Source organism: Gracilinanus agilis, chromosome 3, assembly GCF_016433145.1.
Source record: "Gracilinanus agilis isolate LMUSP501 chromosome 3, AgileGrace, whole genome shotgun sequence".
NCBI lineage: Eukaryota > Metazoa > Chordata > Mammalia > Didelphimorphia > Didelphidae > Gracilinanus > Gracilinanus agilis.
The window spans coordinates 171,445,185-171,460,920 of record NC_058132.1 but is presented as its reverse complement, the minus strand read 5'-3'; the positions used below and the strand labels follow the sequence as shown (position 1 = coordinate 171,460,920).

At 38.9% G+C, this 15,736-nt stretch overlaps 1 protein-coding gene across 1 annotated transcript in view; it reads right to left on the bottom strand.

Moving 5' to 3' along the window:
• Window positions 1-668: 668 nt before the first annotated feature.
• Window positions 669-15,736, bottom strand: part of PANX1 (pannexin 1) — a 62,762-nt gene continuing 47,694 nt past the window's right edge. The window contains exons 3-5 of the mRNA XM_044666225.1: window positions 4,390-4,616; window positions 2,281-2,939; window positions 669-757 (exon numbers count right to left, since the gene is read on the bottom strand). Coding sequence (XP_044522160.1) covers window positions 669-757; window positions 2,281-2,939; window positions 4,390-4,616 — 975 coding nt within the window. The remainder of the gene's footprint in view (window positions 758-2,280; window positions 2,940-4,389; window positions 4,617-15,736) is intronic.

Sequence of the window (15,736 nt, the reverse complement as noted above, 5' to 3'; positions counted from 1 at the left end):
GAAATTGCCTAAATTAAGTAGTCCAAAAAACCCAAAATATACATCAAAAGTTTTAACAACAGTCTCATTATCTCCAAATTAAGACATGTAGGAAGAAGTCAGTTTTCATGTCCATTTTCCATTCTTATCTAACTTGTAGAATGCTTTATGGTCCAGCAGTGATTACAAAGTACCCTAGGAACTTACACATTCCCTGATGTCCTTATTTGATTCCTATCTTTTATAAGTCTGTATCTTTTTGTTGATCTGGAACAAATCACCATTATCTTCCACGGAAAGGCTTTTTTCTAGGTCTCTGCTGGTGTCACTTCTTTTCATACCTTAATAATATCTTAACTATTTTATTATTTATCTATTAAAGTGGTTTTGATCGCTATACTTGAGGCATTCTACTCAGCTCTTGTGCAATTTATTCAAGATGTTCTCAAAGCTGTTATTTTGCCTCTTGTTCATAATACTGAGAATCTCAAGAGTTCATCATCCCAGTGCAGATACCATGATAAGTTCTTCACCACCATCCTCACCAACTGTGTGCCTGTTATGAGTCAGGCCCAACCCAAGGTGGTTGATAGTCTGATCCCTTAATTTCTCTGGTCAGCAAGGCTTGCACCATCATTAGGATGTTACTCGTTGCAAAAGTCACAACATTGAAAATCAGAGGGAAAAGGTCATTGTGAAGACTCTAGAAGTCTCTGGCGAATTTTCTTCTCTTCATTATCTGCTTTGGCGTCATCACTTATATCTTGATCTGTCAAAACTGAAAACAAAATAAAACAAGAAAACCACACTTTAGAAGGCAGCATAATTGAATGGGAGCAGTAATAGCTTCTAAAAGCTGCTTTTTCCCTAACTAATATGGATACACTCTGAAAAAAATGTCACTGTTTGACCAGATTTTGACTTTTGATAATTTTTAATCATTAAAAGTCTCCTCATCCCCCAACCATTCAAATCAATAATTACATGAGAACTTTGACCCTTTTAAGTCTATAGTTAACTGTCACAATTCAGTATCTTTTTAAAAATTACTAAAAGATTCTACCAGAATTAGGGTAACCAAATAAAGAAAGGATATTTTTGAAATGTCAAAAAAACCTAAGTTGTTTCCCCCACATTATCAGAGCACTTAATCAAATTTGAGAATTAAATTTTGTTTTTTAGTCTGCTTAATGATTTGGTAGACTGATGCGGTGATCAGAACTAGTTGGAGCAGAGGAAGCTTATGTGAATTCCAGTAAGTTCGGTGGCCAACTTCTCTATGATTTGCTCCCTTTGTTTATAATCTGAGAATTGTTCACTCCATTATAGAATTATGTGGATAATTATGGAATGTCACATTGACAAAGACTCATCAGAGAGAAGATACACCCACAAATAAGCATGTCTTCATAGTCATACTTCAAGTGATCTGGCTTAATTTTCCCAGAAGTATCAAAATATTTAAGTAAATTTTAGAATTTAAATTTTGCCTTTTAGTCAATTTTGACCATACCTCAAGTCATACCCCCGTTTCAAGAGGCAAAGTATAGCTGAACCAGTTCTTGTCTGAGTCAAAGTTAACCGTTTCACTAAAGTCTGGGGAGATCCTTAGAACCAGAAGGGAGAGTGTAGAAACTCCATAATGGGATGGGTATGCTTAGATAAACAGACAGACAGATAGATAGACAGGCAGACCGATAGAAGACAAATGGGAGTTAGATGAGAGAAAGACAGAGATACAGAAAGACAGATATAGATATAGATAGATATAGCAATAGCCAAAGATAGATAAAATACAGACAGATGGAAATATAGTTAGAGACAAAGATTAATAGATATAGCTATAGGTAGGATATAGAGACAGATAAAGATATATGAAATACAGATAAATTAGGAGATAGATGGGAGAAAATTATATAAAGACAGATACAGAGATAGATATATAAATATAGTTATAGCTATAGCTAGATATATGGATAAATAGATAGGAGATAGGGAGTAGAAAAGCTGAGAAAGAGAAAGGGAAGAAGAAAGGAGGGAAAGCAACAGGGGCTCTGTGTGTGTGTGTGTGTGTGTGTGTGTGTGTGTGTGTGTGTGTGTGTGTGTCTCCTCTTTAGAAATCTTTGAGATGATCCTGAACCTCTCATCCTTCCTATTAGGAAATGCCTATTTCTGACCTTCTTCATTCTCACTATCTTCACTTAAAATAATGCTCAGAATATGGTTTGAAATACCCAAATAAAGGTCACTAATAGTAGTCTGAGCAATGCCCTTCACCTCTGATCATAAAGGCATCCCTACCCTTGAGCTCTGTTGCATCATTCCCAGGTTCTGCTCCCATTTTCTGTGCAGGCTTGGTAGTTTTACCATCTATGACATCAGTCTTGATCATCCCAAGGTTGGACAGAAGTAGCATGGGATCAATCCCTTGACTGTTCCTTTTAATGTTCTCCAGGACTTTAAGACACTTATAGGACTTAAGTTCACTTATATTTTCTTCCAGAAAAAGATAGTAGAGGCTCAAGTCATTGTATTCTTCTGACTTGAAGTGCAGAATGTCAAAGGTGGGCAGGATTTCGTAGACTTTGAGAACATCAGTCTTTTGCCTGAAGGGCACGAAGAACGTGTACACGACCACAGGCACCAGAAGAGTATAAACCACCAAGTTAATGAAGCTGAGAAGCTGGAAAATCCCAACTGCAATGAGCTTACACTGAAATTGCTCAGGAACCGTGCTGTCATTCTTCAAGATTCCTGACTTGATGCTACAGACAAACTCATCAGATAAGGAGGAAAGGCTGAAGTAATATCCCAGGTAGGCACAGGCCAGCAGTATAATCGTGAAAGTCACAGCCCGGCAGATGAGGTACTTGACTATTAAATTCTTCGACTTCTTTTTTGTCTTCAAGTACTGTTCTACTATTGGATATTTGAAATGGCTTTCAGATATTTCCCAGAGACTTTAAAGAAAAAAGAAAGAAAGAAAAAAGAGAACGATTAAATAAAAGAGGATAAGTGGGATGGGTCTTCATGTCAATGTATTCAAAATTATCAGATAATGAACCAACGCTGTACCTTTGTAAGGGTATGAGTAGGTATGGTCAAAAAAAATGGTCACCCTATGATAAATATTTCAGAGTTTATTTTATTCTAAAATACATTTTACTTGTTTCATTAAATATTTTCCAATTAGATCTTTAAAAATCACTTTTTAATACTTTGAGTTCTAAATTCTCTCTCTCTCCCATGTCACATATGTCTTCTTCCTTCCCACCTTCCAAGTTGTCTCAGGCTAGAAGAATGTCTCATTCTGACCTTTTGTTAGTTCTGCCACTTCAGAATTTGTTAGCTCTGTCACATTCAGATTTGAGGCATTCTTTTAAAGTTGTTGGGGAGCGATGTGTGGAGATAATTCAGCGGAATGCTTTTTCTATTCTACCATCTTGGTTCCTAATAGTCCATAGTTTATTTTAAAAGAAGGACTGTGATTTATATATTTAAGTCAGACTCTTAAAGAATGCCTAGTTCAATTGTTCATTTCATAAATTAAGAAGTAAGGTCCAAAGATGATAAAGTGACTTTTGAAAGGCTACATGGTGCATGAGTCTGTAGGACAGCTGAGAGTCTAATCCAGGGCTTCTGACTCCAAGATCAGTGCTTCTCCTGCCTCCTGTGACATGCTGGGATGCAGCAATAAAGGGGATGCCATTCTTGCTCAAGGCAAAATCCAAAGCCTGAAGAGTAAAGCAATGTCTTATTCTTCTACCCCAAATAGGCAAGTAAAGATATGGGTATAGCAGGCCAAGGATGGAATGCATATAACTAGGGCTGGCAAGAATATAGCTAGGTCCTGTTTAGTGCAATAGTATGAAAAATGAGTCCTGAGAAATATTTCCATTATTTGGATTCATAATCTATTTTTCTATTAGGCTAGAAGGTATGCATAGGTATATGGTAGATATATGTATGTATAGATATACACAGTAGATGTACATATCTATAAAAATATACATGTATGTGCATATATATATATACACATATACAAACATATGTACACACATATACGTGTATGTGTATATGGATATGCACCATGACACCAAAAAGGGTTGCTATAACACAGGAAGAAAAATAGCAACCACTTGATAAACCAATCCATACTTCAGAAGCATCAAGAATTTAACAAATTATCCCTGAGAGAGCTTGTGGTTTCAAAAAGTAAAGGACAGTGCTTAATCTAAAGGAAATTAATTCTAGTAGTAGAAATGCAAACATTATTACAGGTGGGTGAGAAAGACAGAGATTTCTGAAGATGGGGTTGAGGTTGGTCTCAGCCTCTGGAATGGAATAAAAGGCTGTCAGAGGGAGATCTGGCTCTATACACTGAGAGAGAGCTAGAATTCTCATGCTTACCTTTGCCCAATATTCTCATTCATTGCAGCCACAAATGGGCTGGCACCATCTCTCACGTCGACACCGCGGACACTCTTCACAGCTTTAATGGCGCGGTTGTAAACTTTGTCAAGTTCCTCCATAATAAACTTCATATCTGAACAAAGGTGAGGGGCTGCAGTGAAACGCCAGAACAAAGTAGGCAAGTACAATAGGATGGCGAGCAGCAACAAAATGTAAGGGAAAAACTAAAGGGAGAAGAGAGAGAGAGAGAGAGAGAGAGAGAGAGAGAGAGAGAGAGAGAGAGAGAGAGAGAGAGAGAGAGAGAGAGAGAGAAGTCATTAAACTAAATCAGAAACTTCTGATTTTCCTATTTTACTTCCCCCTCTGTCCAGGGTACTATCAGTACAGGATCGTCATCTCAGAGTCATCTTCAACCCTGTCCCCTTGGTTACCTCTCAGATCCAATCAGTTACTAAGACTCCTTGGGTTGACCTTCACAGCAATTCCCATCTCCTCTCTACTCAGACAATCATCTTGTTTCAAGCCCTCATCGCCACTGTTCTGAACCACTGCAAAAGCTTCCTGGCTGGCCTCCTTGCCTCATCTCCTTCTTCTCCGATCCATCCCCTACACAGCTGCTAAGCTAAGCACAAGTCTGACCATGGGACTCCTCCTACCCCGACTCCACAGGTTTCAGTGGCTCTCTCTTGCTTCTAGGATAAAATATCAACTCTTCTCTTTGACTTTCCAAGCCCTCCTCAGTCAAGCTCCAGTTTAGTCCTGCATTAACTGCATTACAGCCAAAACAGACTGCTTGCTGTTCCCCATTCTCCCCAATATCCTTGGTTTTGTGCCTTTGTGTGAGTTTTCCCTCTTGTACAGAATACACTCTCTCTTTATCTCTACTTCATAAAATCCCTGACTTGCTTATATCAAGGCTCATTTCAGGTGCTACGTGCTTCAGGAAGCCTGTCCTAATATGTACTCTCTCTCCCTTTCCCACTCTTCCCACATCTCAGTCCCAATTTCTGGTAGTGTCCCCCCAGAAACTACTTTACACTGAATTTTCTGTATATATATATATATATATATATATATATATATATATATATATGTGTGTGTGTGTGTGTGTGTGTGTGTGTGTGTGTGTGTGTGTGTGTATAAATATATATATATATGTCTGTGTGTGTATATATATGTTTATATATATATTCACCCAATACAATGTAAATTTCTTGAGGATGAAGATTTTTTCATTTTTCATCTCTGGTTATCCCTGGCACAGCAAAGTCAAATAAGTCCTTAATCTAACATAACAAATCCTTAACAACTCCCTTTTGTTTAATGAGCTAACTGGACCTGTATGGTCAAATTGCCAACTTCCCTCCCATTCTGAAGGGTACTAGTATATAACGTGCTGAGTGTTACTATAAAGAATGGCACTGGTTCCAATGTATGATTGATGTATTTTGGAACTGGACAGAGCTGATACTGGGAGACTTGGGTGTTAACAAGTAGACTGTGAGACTATCTGGATGAAGAGGTTTCATCAGTTTGAATGTGATCTTTCTTGACCTGAGTGGAAAGACCTTTATGTGGTCATGTGTCAGCTGGGAACTAGGGGAGACAGGCTTACAGTCTGCAAGCATTTGAACTGATTTACTTACTGTGCCAAAAGGAAAAGAAGGCCCTCTTCCTTCACCCTCAGTGGGAAAGTCCAATGAGCAATGTCTCTTTCCAGCTAAGAATAAAAGCTTAGGGAGCTGTATATAAGCGGAGACTGAAGGAAGAATGGATTCTGTGTGATGATGGCTTTTCCCATCAGGGCTGGGTACACTAGAGTTGGAGATTATACAAGACTCTCACTACTGCCCTTGGGTGCTCAGTCTACACAGTGAGAGATCACCTATAATCATGGGTTTTGCTGGGATTTTAGCAGCGTGCCGGCACACAGCGGGTACTTAATATATTATTATCGATTGATTGCTGTTGATGGCACAGGGAGAATTGCTGGAGATAAGAATGCTGGAAACTTCTTAACACTTCTAGGTTTACAGCTGGGGATAAATGGGAATTGGGATCTAGTTTCATCACTGACTGAAGGTTATGGAGAATGAAAGCGCCTGCTGTATTTATTGTCGGTTAATAACATCAACAAAACACTTGTCCTTCTAGACTAGCAAAATGTACTCCCAAAACGTCACTTACAACAAGGAGTCCATCAAATGGATGTTAAAATCATACACTGGTGAAGGGGAAAGTAAGAACATGAATCATGTAACCATGGAAAATTTTTATAAAAAATAAAAAATAGTCATACACAATCCTTTGGCTAATGCAACCACTGAGTTAACAAGGCTAAAAAATGGAGAACAATCTGGAATTATAGTCAAAAGTTATAAAACTATATATTTTGACCTAGCAATACCACTATTGGGTTTATTTCCTAAGATGATCACAGAAAAAGGAAAAGAAATCACACGTTCTAAAATATTTATAGTGGCTCTTTTTCTGGTGTCAAAGAACTGGAAACCAAATAGAGATCCATCTATTGGGGAATGGCTGAACATGCCAGAGTATGTGATTGTAGTGGAATATATTATTGTGCCATAAGATATGACAAACAAGATGATTACAAAAAAACTTGGAAATATTTATCTGACGTGATGCAAAAGGAAGTGAGCAGAACCAGGAGAAACAGGACACAGCAATGAATGACTTAACTGTTTTCAACAAGGCAAGAATCTAGGACAGTTCCAAGGGACCCATGATGAGAAAGAATATCCACTGCCATAGATAAAACAGAATCCTAATGCAGATTGAAACATACAACTCCTCACTTTATTTCTTTCATGAATTTTTCTCTAGTGTAAGCAACATGTCTTCTTTTTCACAACATGATGACAGGGTAATACGTATTAGATGATATGTATAAAACCTATGCAATATCTGCCTTCTTGGGGAGGGGGAGAAGGAGAAGGAAGGGGAGAGAAAGAATGAGATATTTTTGGACAGATTTTATTTAATGTGAGAATTTTTTTCTCTTGGATAAGCATATTTATTAGAGTTTATTACATATTTATAATCAATCATATTATATTATGTTACATATTATTATATACAAAAATAAGAATAAAAATCTATGCTTACATACACACAAAAAGAATGAACCCTTCATAATATTTGAAATGGGAATCTAGTGCATAGTCAAACCCCATCAACCTGGAAACATGGTATCTCCATGCAGAGGATGCTGGGTTGCTAGTAAGTGACTATGACTGGATTTGAACTCATGAAGATGAGATTTCATAATTCTAAGACCACTGATCTAGTCACTCTGCTACCTAGTCTGTCTGTCTCTCTCTCCACACACACACATATATACTTATTTCCACATCTCCTCCATTAGAGTATGAGCTCCTTGAGTCAGGGGTTATGTTTTTATCTTACTTTGTATGCCCAGTCTTGTGTCTGGCACACAGAAAATATTTAATAAACACTTATCTAACATCTGACTTACTGAAATAAGGTGCTATCTATACTCCATATGTAAGTGCTATTGTTGTGAGTGCTCCAACGAGAGCATCTGCAGAGGCCCAGATGAGCCAGATTTCTTAGAAATCCTGGATGGAGACAAAATGAGACAAAAAGGAGGCAAATGACGATCCCAGAGAAAACCCTGAAAAATGAGTCTGTGTGAGTCAGAAGCGTGATTTATGGACTGGTCACATATAAACTCAGAGTGTGGGACCCAACAGCCTGGGTCATTCTTCATTTTAAACTCTTTTGCTGGTGACAGACATCCAGTCTTGCAAGCTTGACGTAATCCTCAACTACACAGTCCCAACTGGAAGTTTAGTTTTTTTATGCCAGAATGTTTTTGCAACCCCACCATCAACAATGAACTTTCTGGCTTACTTAGATTAGAGGAACAAAGAGTGTTTTCCATGGCCTTGGGCTAATTACTTACTCGTTTTGGGGCCTCAGGTTCCTCATGTATAAAAATAAGGAAAAGGTTATACAGGAAGATTTCCAATGTTTCTTCCACCTCTAAAATTCCATCTCTATGAATTGATGGGGGTTTCAATGGAGTAGAGACACAATAACCTGATACAAAAGTATTGACATACAGAATGAGTTCTGAAGGTAAGAAGGCCAACAATGAGCCACTAATTCCCCAACTTGCTTTTTTTCCTTCCTCTCACTTGAAATAAACTCTGCTTGCTTACTTTTTCTTGTGAAATGTCCTTATGTCAACCTGGAAAGATTTACATGAAGTGATGCAAAGTAAAGTAATCAGAACCAGGAGAATCCTGTACACAGGAAGAGCCATGATGTACAAAAATAAACTGTGAATTTCTTAACTACTATCAGCAATTCAAGGATCTAGGGCAACTCCATGGGACTCATGACAAAAATGGTTATCCACTACCATAGAAGGAACTGGCAGATTCTGAAGGCAGATTGAAAGCACCATTCTTCACTTTATTTCCTCCAGAAATTTTTCTCTTCTGAAAGCAACTTGTGTCTTCTTTAACAAGACAATGAACATGGACATTTATATTGCATGGGAACACACACAAAACCTGTATCATATTACCTGCCATCTTGGGAAAGGGGGAGAACATGGATTGAAAAATACCAGAAAACAATTACTAAAAATTCTATTAATGTGTAAAAATAAATTTAATTGACAAAAAAAAAGAAATGCCCTGATATTAAAACTTTGTTCAGGAGCAGCTGGGTAGCTCAGTGGATTGAGAGTCAGGCCTAGAGATGGGAGGTTCAAATCTGGCCTCAGACACTTCCTAGCTGTGTGACCCTGGGCAAGCCACTTGATCCCCATTGCCCACCCTTACCATTCTTCCACCAAGGAGCCAATACATAAAAGTTAAGGGTTTAAAAAAAACAACAAAAAACAAACAAAAAGAACTTGTTCACAGTGTTATGATGATAATAACAGATAGTTTGGAGAAGCAGATAAATGTATCAGGGCCAAATAGAGCTTTAAGTCAAGAGCCAGAGATTGACAGGCTACAGTGAGGAAAGGAGGGGGTAAAACACTCCTGATTCTCAAACCCCTCCCCCTCTAACTGCTTCTGCTTCAGTTGGTAATGAAGACAGGAATAAGATTCTTCTGGTAAGTTTCTGTTATGGCTGAAACCCCAACTGATGTTCCTTTCTTAAATTTATATTCCTCCCAGGTCAGTATGATGAGTATATAGAAATTATATCTAACTGTTGAGGACAGAGGAGATCTTAAACTGGCAGCCAACAGGATTCAACCCAAATGTACAGACTGAATTGTAAGTATCTTCCCAAATAATTATCAGGCACAGATTTGAAGGTAAAAAGTTATATTAGGAATTAACAAGGAAAATTAGAGAAGTCAATGAAGGTTTTAGGATAAAGGAAAGGTGACCCTGAACTGTTAAATTGATGCCCCTTCCCCCCTCCTCACTGGAGGGGAGGAAACACTTAACTAAAACTGGCTCTCTTGCTATTGATAAATATCTTACTCTCTAATCACTAAGTAATTATATAATTAAATTAATGAAGAATAGTAATAACAAATAGGCTAACCCTATGAGTAGAAATCATTAGCTTATGCTATAATGGCCACCTCAGGAGAAACCCCAAGTCAGGAGAAACAAGCAGAATGTCTGCTCACATCCCCTCCCACAAATTAACTGACTCCAACCCTTCTCAACTGCCCCTCACCCAAAGTTCTCCCGGGGGGGGGGTCCCCTGGAATTCTGGGTGAGGCTCTCCCTGTACCTTTGCAGGGATTCCATGCTTTGCATCTGCACACAACACACAGGAAGGTACAAACACCACCACCACCATTTTAAATGTTCCCCCCCCACCACCTCTTCCTTCAATAACCACAATATTACTCATCATCCCCAGCTAGTAGGAGTTGGAAGACTGCTCTGCTCTTATTCCAAAGTGCCCGATCCATTCAGTAAGACCCTTGCCTAGGAGGCCACAAACAAACTGAGGGGGCAGACGCATTCCCTGGTATTCTTGCTGCCACAGGGATCTCCCTCCCCAGCTAATCCCAGAGCCACAGGTAAAGTTAAGTTTCTCAAAAACTGCTAGCCCGCTTCCCCCATGCCACCAGCCACACAACAATAGTGGCTGATTAGCAGGGCTCCGGCTTCCTCATTCAAGATGCCTGCTAACAGAGCAAGGGGTAGTTTTCACCTAGCCCATGCTGAAGAGTTTGCTTTGTTGTAAAATGTAATTACTAGGATAACAAAGTCAGCCAGGATTCACAGTCACGAAAGCCCGGCATTATCCACCAGAGCCCACAGGAGAAAAGTATGATTTTCACTTTGGTCTAAAGAAACCTGTTTCTAAGCCAGCTTGGCTTCAAAGGCAGCAGAATAATAGTGTATTATCTCCAACTGTGTGAATGAATGAACAGAGGCTGTACCTTGGGTGCTGTAACTTTGCCCACCTGCCCCAGCCTGGTGGTAATCAGTGCTAATGAACAGTTTACCGCAGCTCATTGTAATTAGAAAAATGGGGATTTAAATGTATTAAATTCTGAGTATTTACTTTTCTTTTGAAATTTCCTTACACCAAGGCCATGTTCATAGGAAAGGCTGAATGAGTACTGCCTGTACCAAGTCTGTTTCTTGTTTCTCTCCGCCCACCGATCGAGCAATCCACCAGGATTTATTAAAGCCCTTACTATGGAGCAGGCACCACGCTAGGAAGTCTCAAAGAAGGGCGAAGAAAAGGCCCTGCTCTCAAGGACCTCACATTCTAGCGAGGGAGACCACAAGTAGATGATTAGATATAAGATATACACCTTTGAGGAGAAGGCAGTATCCGCTGCTGGTCGGGCAGGAAACTGGGAAAGGATTGCTGAAGGAAGCCTGGGATTGTGAGAGGTGGAGGCGAGGAGGGAAGCATTCCAGGAATGGGGGACAGCCAGGACAAAGGTTTGGAGATAGGAAATGAAAATATTATATATAGAGAACAGTTAAACGGGCCACTATGGATGTCCTGAAAGTGGGCAGTTTTATTTAAGAAGACTGGAAAGATAAGAAAAGACCAAAGGCAAAGGTTCCCTTGGGTGAGTCTGTAAGAAGACAGGATTAGTAGTTAATCCTGTCTGGAAATGGGAACTCCTGGGTTCAAATATGGCCTTAGACCAGTGGTTCCCAAACTTTTTTGGCCTACCGCCCCCTTTCCATAAAAAATATTACTTAACCCCCTGGAAATTAATTTTTAAAAAATTTTTAATAGCAATTAATAGGAAAGATAAATGTGCCTGTGGCCATCACCGCTTCCCTGGATCACTGCAGCACCCAGCAGGGGGTGGTAGCACCCACTTTGGGAATCACTGTCTTAGCCGTGTGACACTGAGCAAGTCACTTAACCCCCATTGCCTAGACCTTACCGCCCTTCTACCTTGGAACCAAAATTCAGTTTTGATTCCAAGATGGAAGGTAAAAGTTTAAAAAAAAAAGTTAATTCACCAAAACAGGCAGTTGAAAAATGGATCAATTATGTCTTTAATATTTCTCTTCACCCAGACAAAGAATATGAAACAAATATGGGGTTGGCTTTGAAAGACTTCATAGCACGCCCAACACAAAAGTCCAAAAGAAGGAAGATTAAACATACCATTCATTTCCCAACAGAGAGGTCATGAATTTAGAATGCAGATTTACATTTTCAGACATAGCTAATGTGGGAATTTGTTCTGACAGGTGCAGGGAGGGGAGATGGGGACAGGGAGGGAGGGAGAGAGGGAAAGGTTACTGGGAGAAATTTTAAAGACAATTTTTAAAAATATGGGGTTTAGGAGGGGCTTACTCTAAAGGAGAACCGCTGTTTGAGTATGTGTCTGCAAACTGTCCCACCAAAATCTGACAGGATATTTTGGGAGCTTTACATGGTTTATTTAAAAGAATTTTTTGTCTGTTTACTTCTGCCTGGGGTAGAAGGGCCTGAGCAAGGAGTCATAGCCTTCACTAATTGTTTCATTTCTGTTTGAAACAGGATTTTCACATTATCCTTTATATTTTTTTGTACTCTACCTCCAACTCACCCTGACTTGGTCTAAAAGAGGAAGAAGGAAAGACCACCATGAACTGATACAGAGTGAAATTAGCAGAACCAGGAGAACACTGTACACAGTAACTGAAGCACTGTGGGGCAATCAAATGTAATAGACTCTGCTACTAAAAGCAATGCAATGATACAGGACAATCCTGAGGGATTTATGGGAAAGAAGGCTATCCACATCTAGAGAAAGAACTGTGGGAGCAGAAATTCAGAAGAAAATACGATTTATCACTTGTCTATCTGGGTATATGATTTGGGGATTTGGTTTTAAAAGATTGTTTAAAAATGAATAATATGGAAATAGGTTCGGAGTGATCATATATGTATAATCCAATGAAATTGCTTGTTAACTCTGGGAAGGGGGAGGGAAGACGGGGAGGGAGACAACAAGAATCATGTAACCATGGAAAAACATTTAAATAAATTTTTTAAAAAAGGAAGAAGACTATAACTAGGAAGAAATAAAGATTTCTCAGTCTGGCAAGGCTTCCATCATGGAAATGGAAGGGCATCAAAGATTTAGGAATATCAGGGGGCATGACAAGTGAGAAGGCTGCAATACTGAGAAAAAAAGTTTGGTTAGGTTTAGGATTTAGTGACTGATTTGACTCTACTGGGAAAGGGAGATGAATCAATTAAGAAAATGGTAAAAACTGTGAACATAAGATTAACTCTCCTCTTGCCTATTTTTAAATTAATAAAAAAAACCCTGAAAATACCCTTACTTAACACTAAGTAGGGGAGGTCCACAAGTCACTTACTAAAGTGGGTGACAACTCCAGAAGCAACTGACCACCCCCTGGGCAGTGCTAAGCAAATTTAAAGACTGCAACTGGCTCTCACAAAGTGGAGGAAGGGACAGGAAGTGACATGGAAAAAGGACTATAAAAGTCCTGAACTTCCCGTCCAATAGGTCTTTGGCCTGAATCTTGGGCTTAGAGGATTTTGGACTGGGACTGCGGCTTGGAGCTACAACTTGGCACTTCAACCTGGGACTCTGGCTCTTGGACTGCTTCTAGTAAGACTGCTCCTGGATCTTCTCCTTTGGAGCTTCACTTGGGTGAGTGAGAAGCTGGCCTTCCTTTCCTGGCTTCTGGAGAGATTAGTTCTTGAGAGGCCTCCCCTTCTTGAAGGAGGCTGTATGGGTAGAACCCCTGTTTAATTCACCACCAAGTCCTCCCAAGCTGACCTGGGGACCAGAGCAACATTTAGGGTGACAGGGTAGACATCTTGTTTACCCTCATTTATATTTCTCTACTTTCACTCCTTCCACCTTTTTGTAAATAAAACTACTAAAAGTCATTTTGGTTTGAGTTATATTTTTAAATTGGCAACCACAGGATTATCTTGGAATTCTCATATATTTAGTCAAACCCTTAATTTTAATTCCTTACAAAGCTTCTGTATGGTATAGAAGTATAAGGGCTGCATCTAGAGTCAGAAGTCCAAAGTTTGAATTTGAGCTCTGAAATTCTCCTGCTTTATATAACCACAGTCAACATCTCTCCACCTCATTTCCCTTACTGTATGATGAAGGGGTTGTATTAAATTGTCTTTAAGGGTCTTTCTCCTAATTTTATGATTCTATAGTCAGTCTTTCTAAATACTTTGTTGGAGGCACTGTGGGATACAAGAGAAATCTAGAAAGGTCTGGGGTTCAAATCCTATTACTTGTTTTGTGATGTTGGACAAATCATCTTTGAGTTGGACAAAAACTCTTTGAGTCTTAAATTTCTGCATCTTAAAAAATGGGAGAATACTACTTAAGGTGCTTACCTTACAGAGCTGTTGGGAAGATTAAATAAGATAATCAGACCCTAGGCTTAGAGCTGGAAAGGATTTTAGGGCTCACTTAGTCCATCCCCCTTCAATTGATAGAAGAGACAGACAGACACAGAGAAAGGAAATGATTCTGCATATAAAAATGCTCTGAAAACCATAATGCGTTATTTAAAAATCAGCTATTTCTATTATTACCATTATTCTTCTCACGAGAAATTCCTCCCCTCCCCTCCCCAAAGGAAGCACAAAGTTATAGAAGATAATTTTCAGCTGTCTGGCTTTAAAGGTGTCCTATTCTTGTTCCTGACCAGGACCATAGCTGCTCATTATTGGAGTTTATATATTACTTGATGTGTTTGATAATCAATGGGAGTCCAGATTTGGAGCAAGAAGGGACCTCAAAGATTACTACATGGAATTCCGTCATTTAATGGATGATGATACTGAAGGATGTAGAGGTTGTAAGACTTGTCCAGTAAGTATGTCTGAAGTAGGACTTGAACTCAAATCTTCAGGATTACAAGTCCAATGCCCTATCAACTATGTTTTATTACCACTGAAAAATATCATTGATAGTTCAGTTTCTGGTAAACTGAAGATCAAAAAAAAATTGGTTGCAAAGTTTTGATTTTTTAAAAAAGCTACATTTTGAGTGTTTCCATGCTAAAGAAAGGAAGTAAGCAGTAATACACACCAAAACTTCTGTGGATAAATAATACTATACTGCCATCTGCTGGCTCCATTTAAGTCTTCCTTTTAAGTGCAAAATCCATGACTTCTATGAGAATCATCTTTTGCCTGTGTAAAAGGAGAAAAAAAGAAAAGGAAATAGAAGGACGGAAAGAGAAAGAAAGAAAAAAGAATGGGGTCTATATGAGGGTACTCTGTAGTTCCTCTCATATACACACTGCTCATTCTTAATAGATAAGGCAATTGGGTAGTACACTGGGCCTGGAATTAAGAAGTCCTGAATTCAAATGCAGCCTCAAGATACCAACTTAGTTGTGTGACCCTGAGTAAGTCATTTGATTTGTATTTGCTTCAGTTTCCTCATCTGTAAAATATATATATATTAGATTTTAATTTAATTTAAAATCCCAGAGTCATTGTGAGGATAAAATGAGATAACAGTTGTAAAGCACTTAGTTAATTTTTAAATGTGACCTAAATGCTAACTATGAGTTTTATTTATTAGATCGACAGGGCATCTATTAAGCTCTTACTATGTGCTAAAAGGACTTGATACAAATACAAGAAACACAAGAGGGCAAACCTATCCCTGCCCTTCAAGGAGCTTACATTCTAGCAAGAGAAGACAACACCTAAAGGGATGCTGGAACAATGCAACCACTAAACCAAAAAAAGGATAGGGAAGTGAACAACTTATGGAAGCCTTCAGGGATAAAATAGCATTTGAACTGAATCTGAAAGAATGGACAGGATTTCAATTGGCCCACAATGATGATGCAGAAGGTTCATACGTAGGGAAGGACAAAAG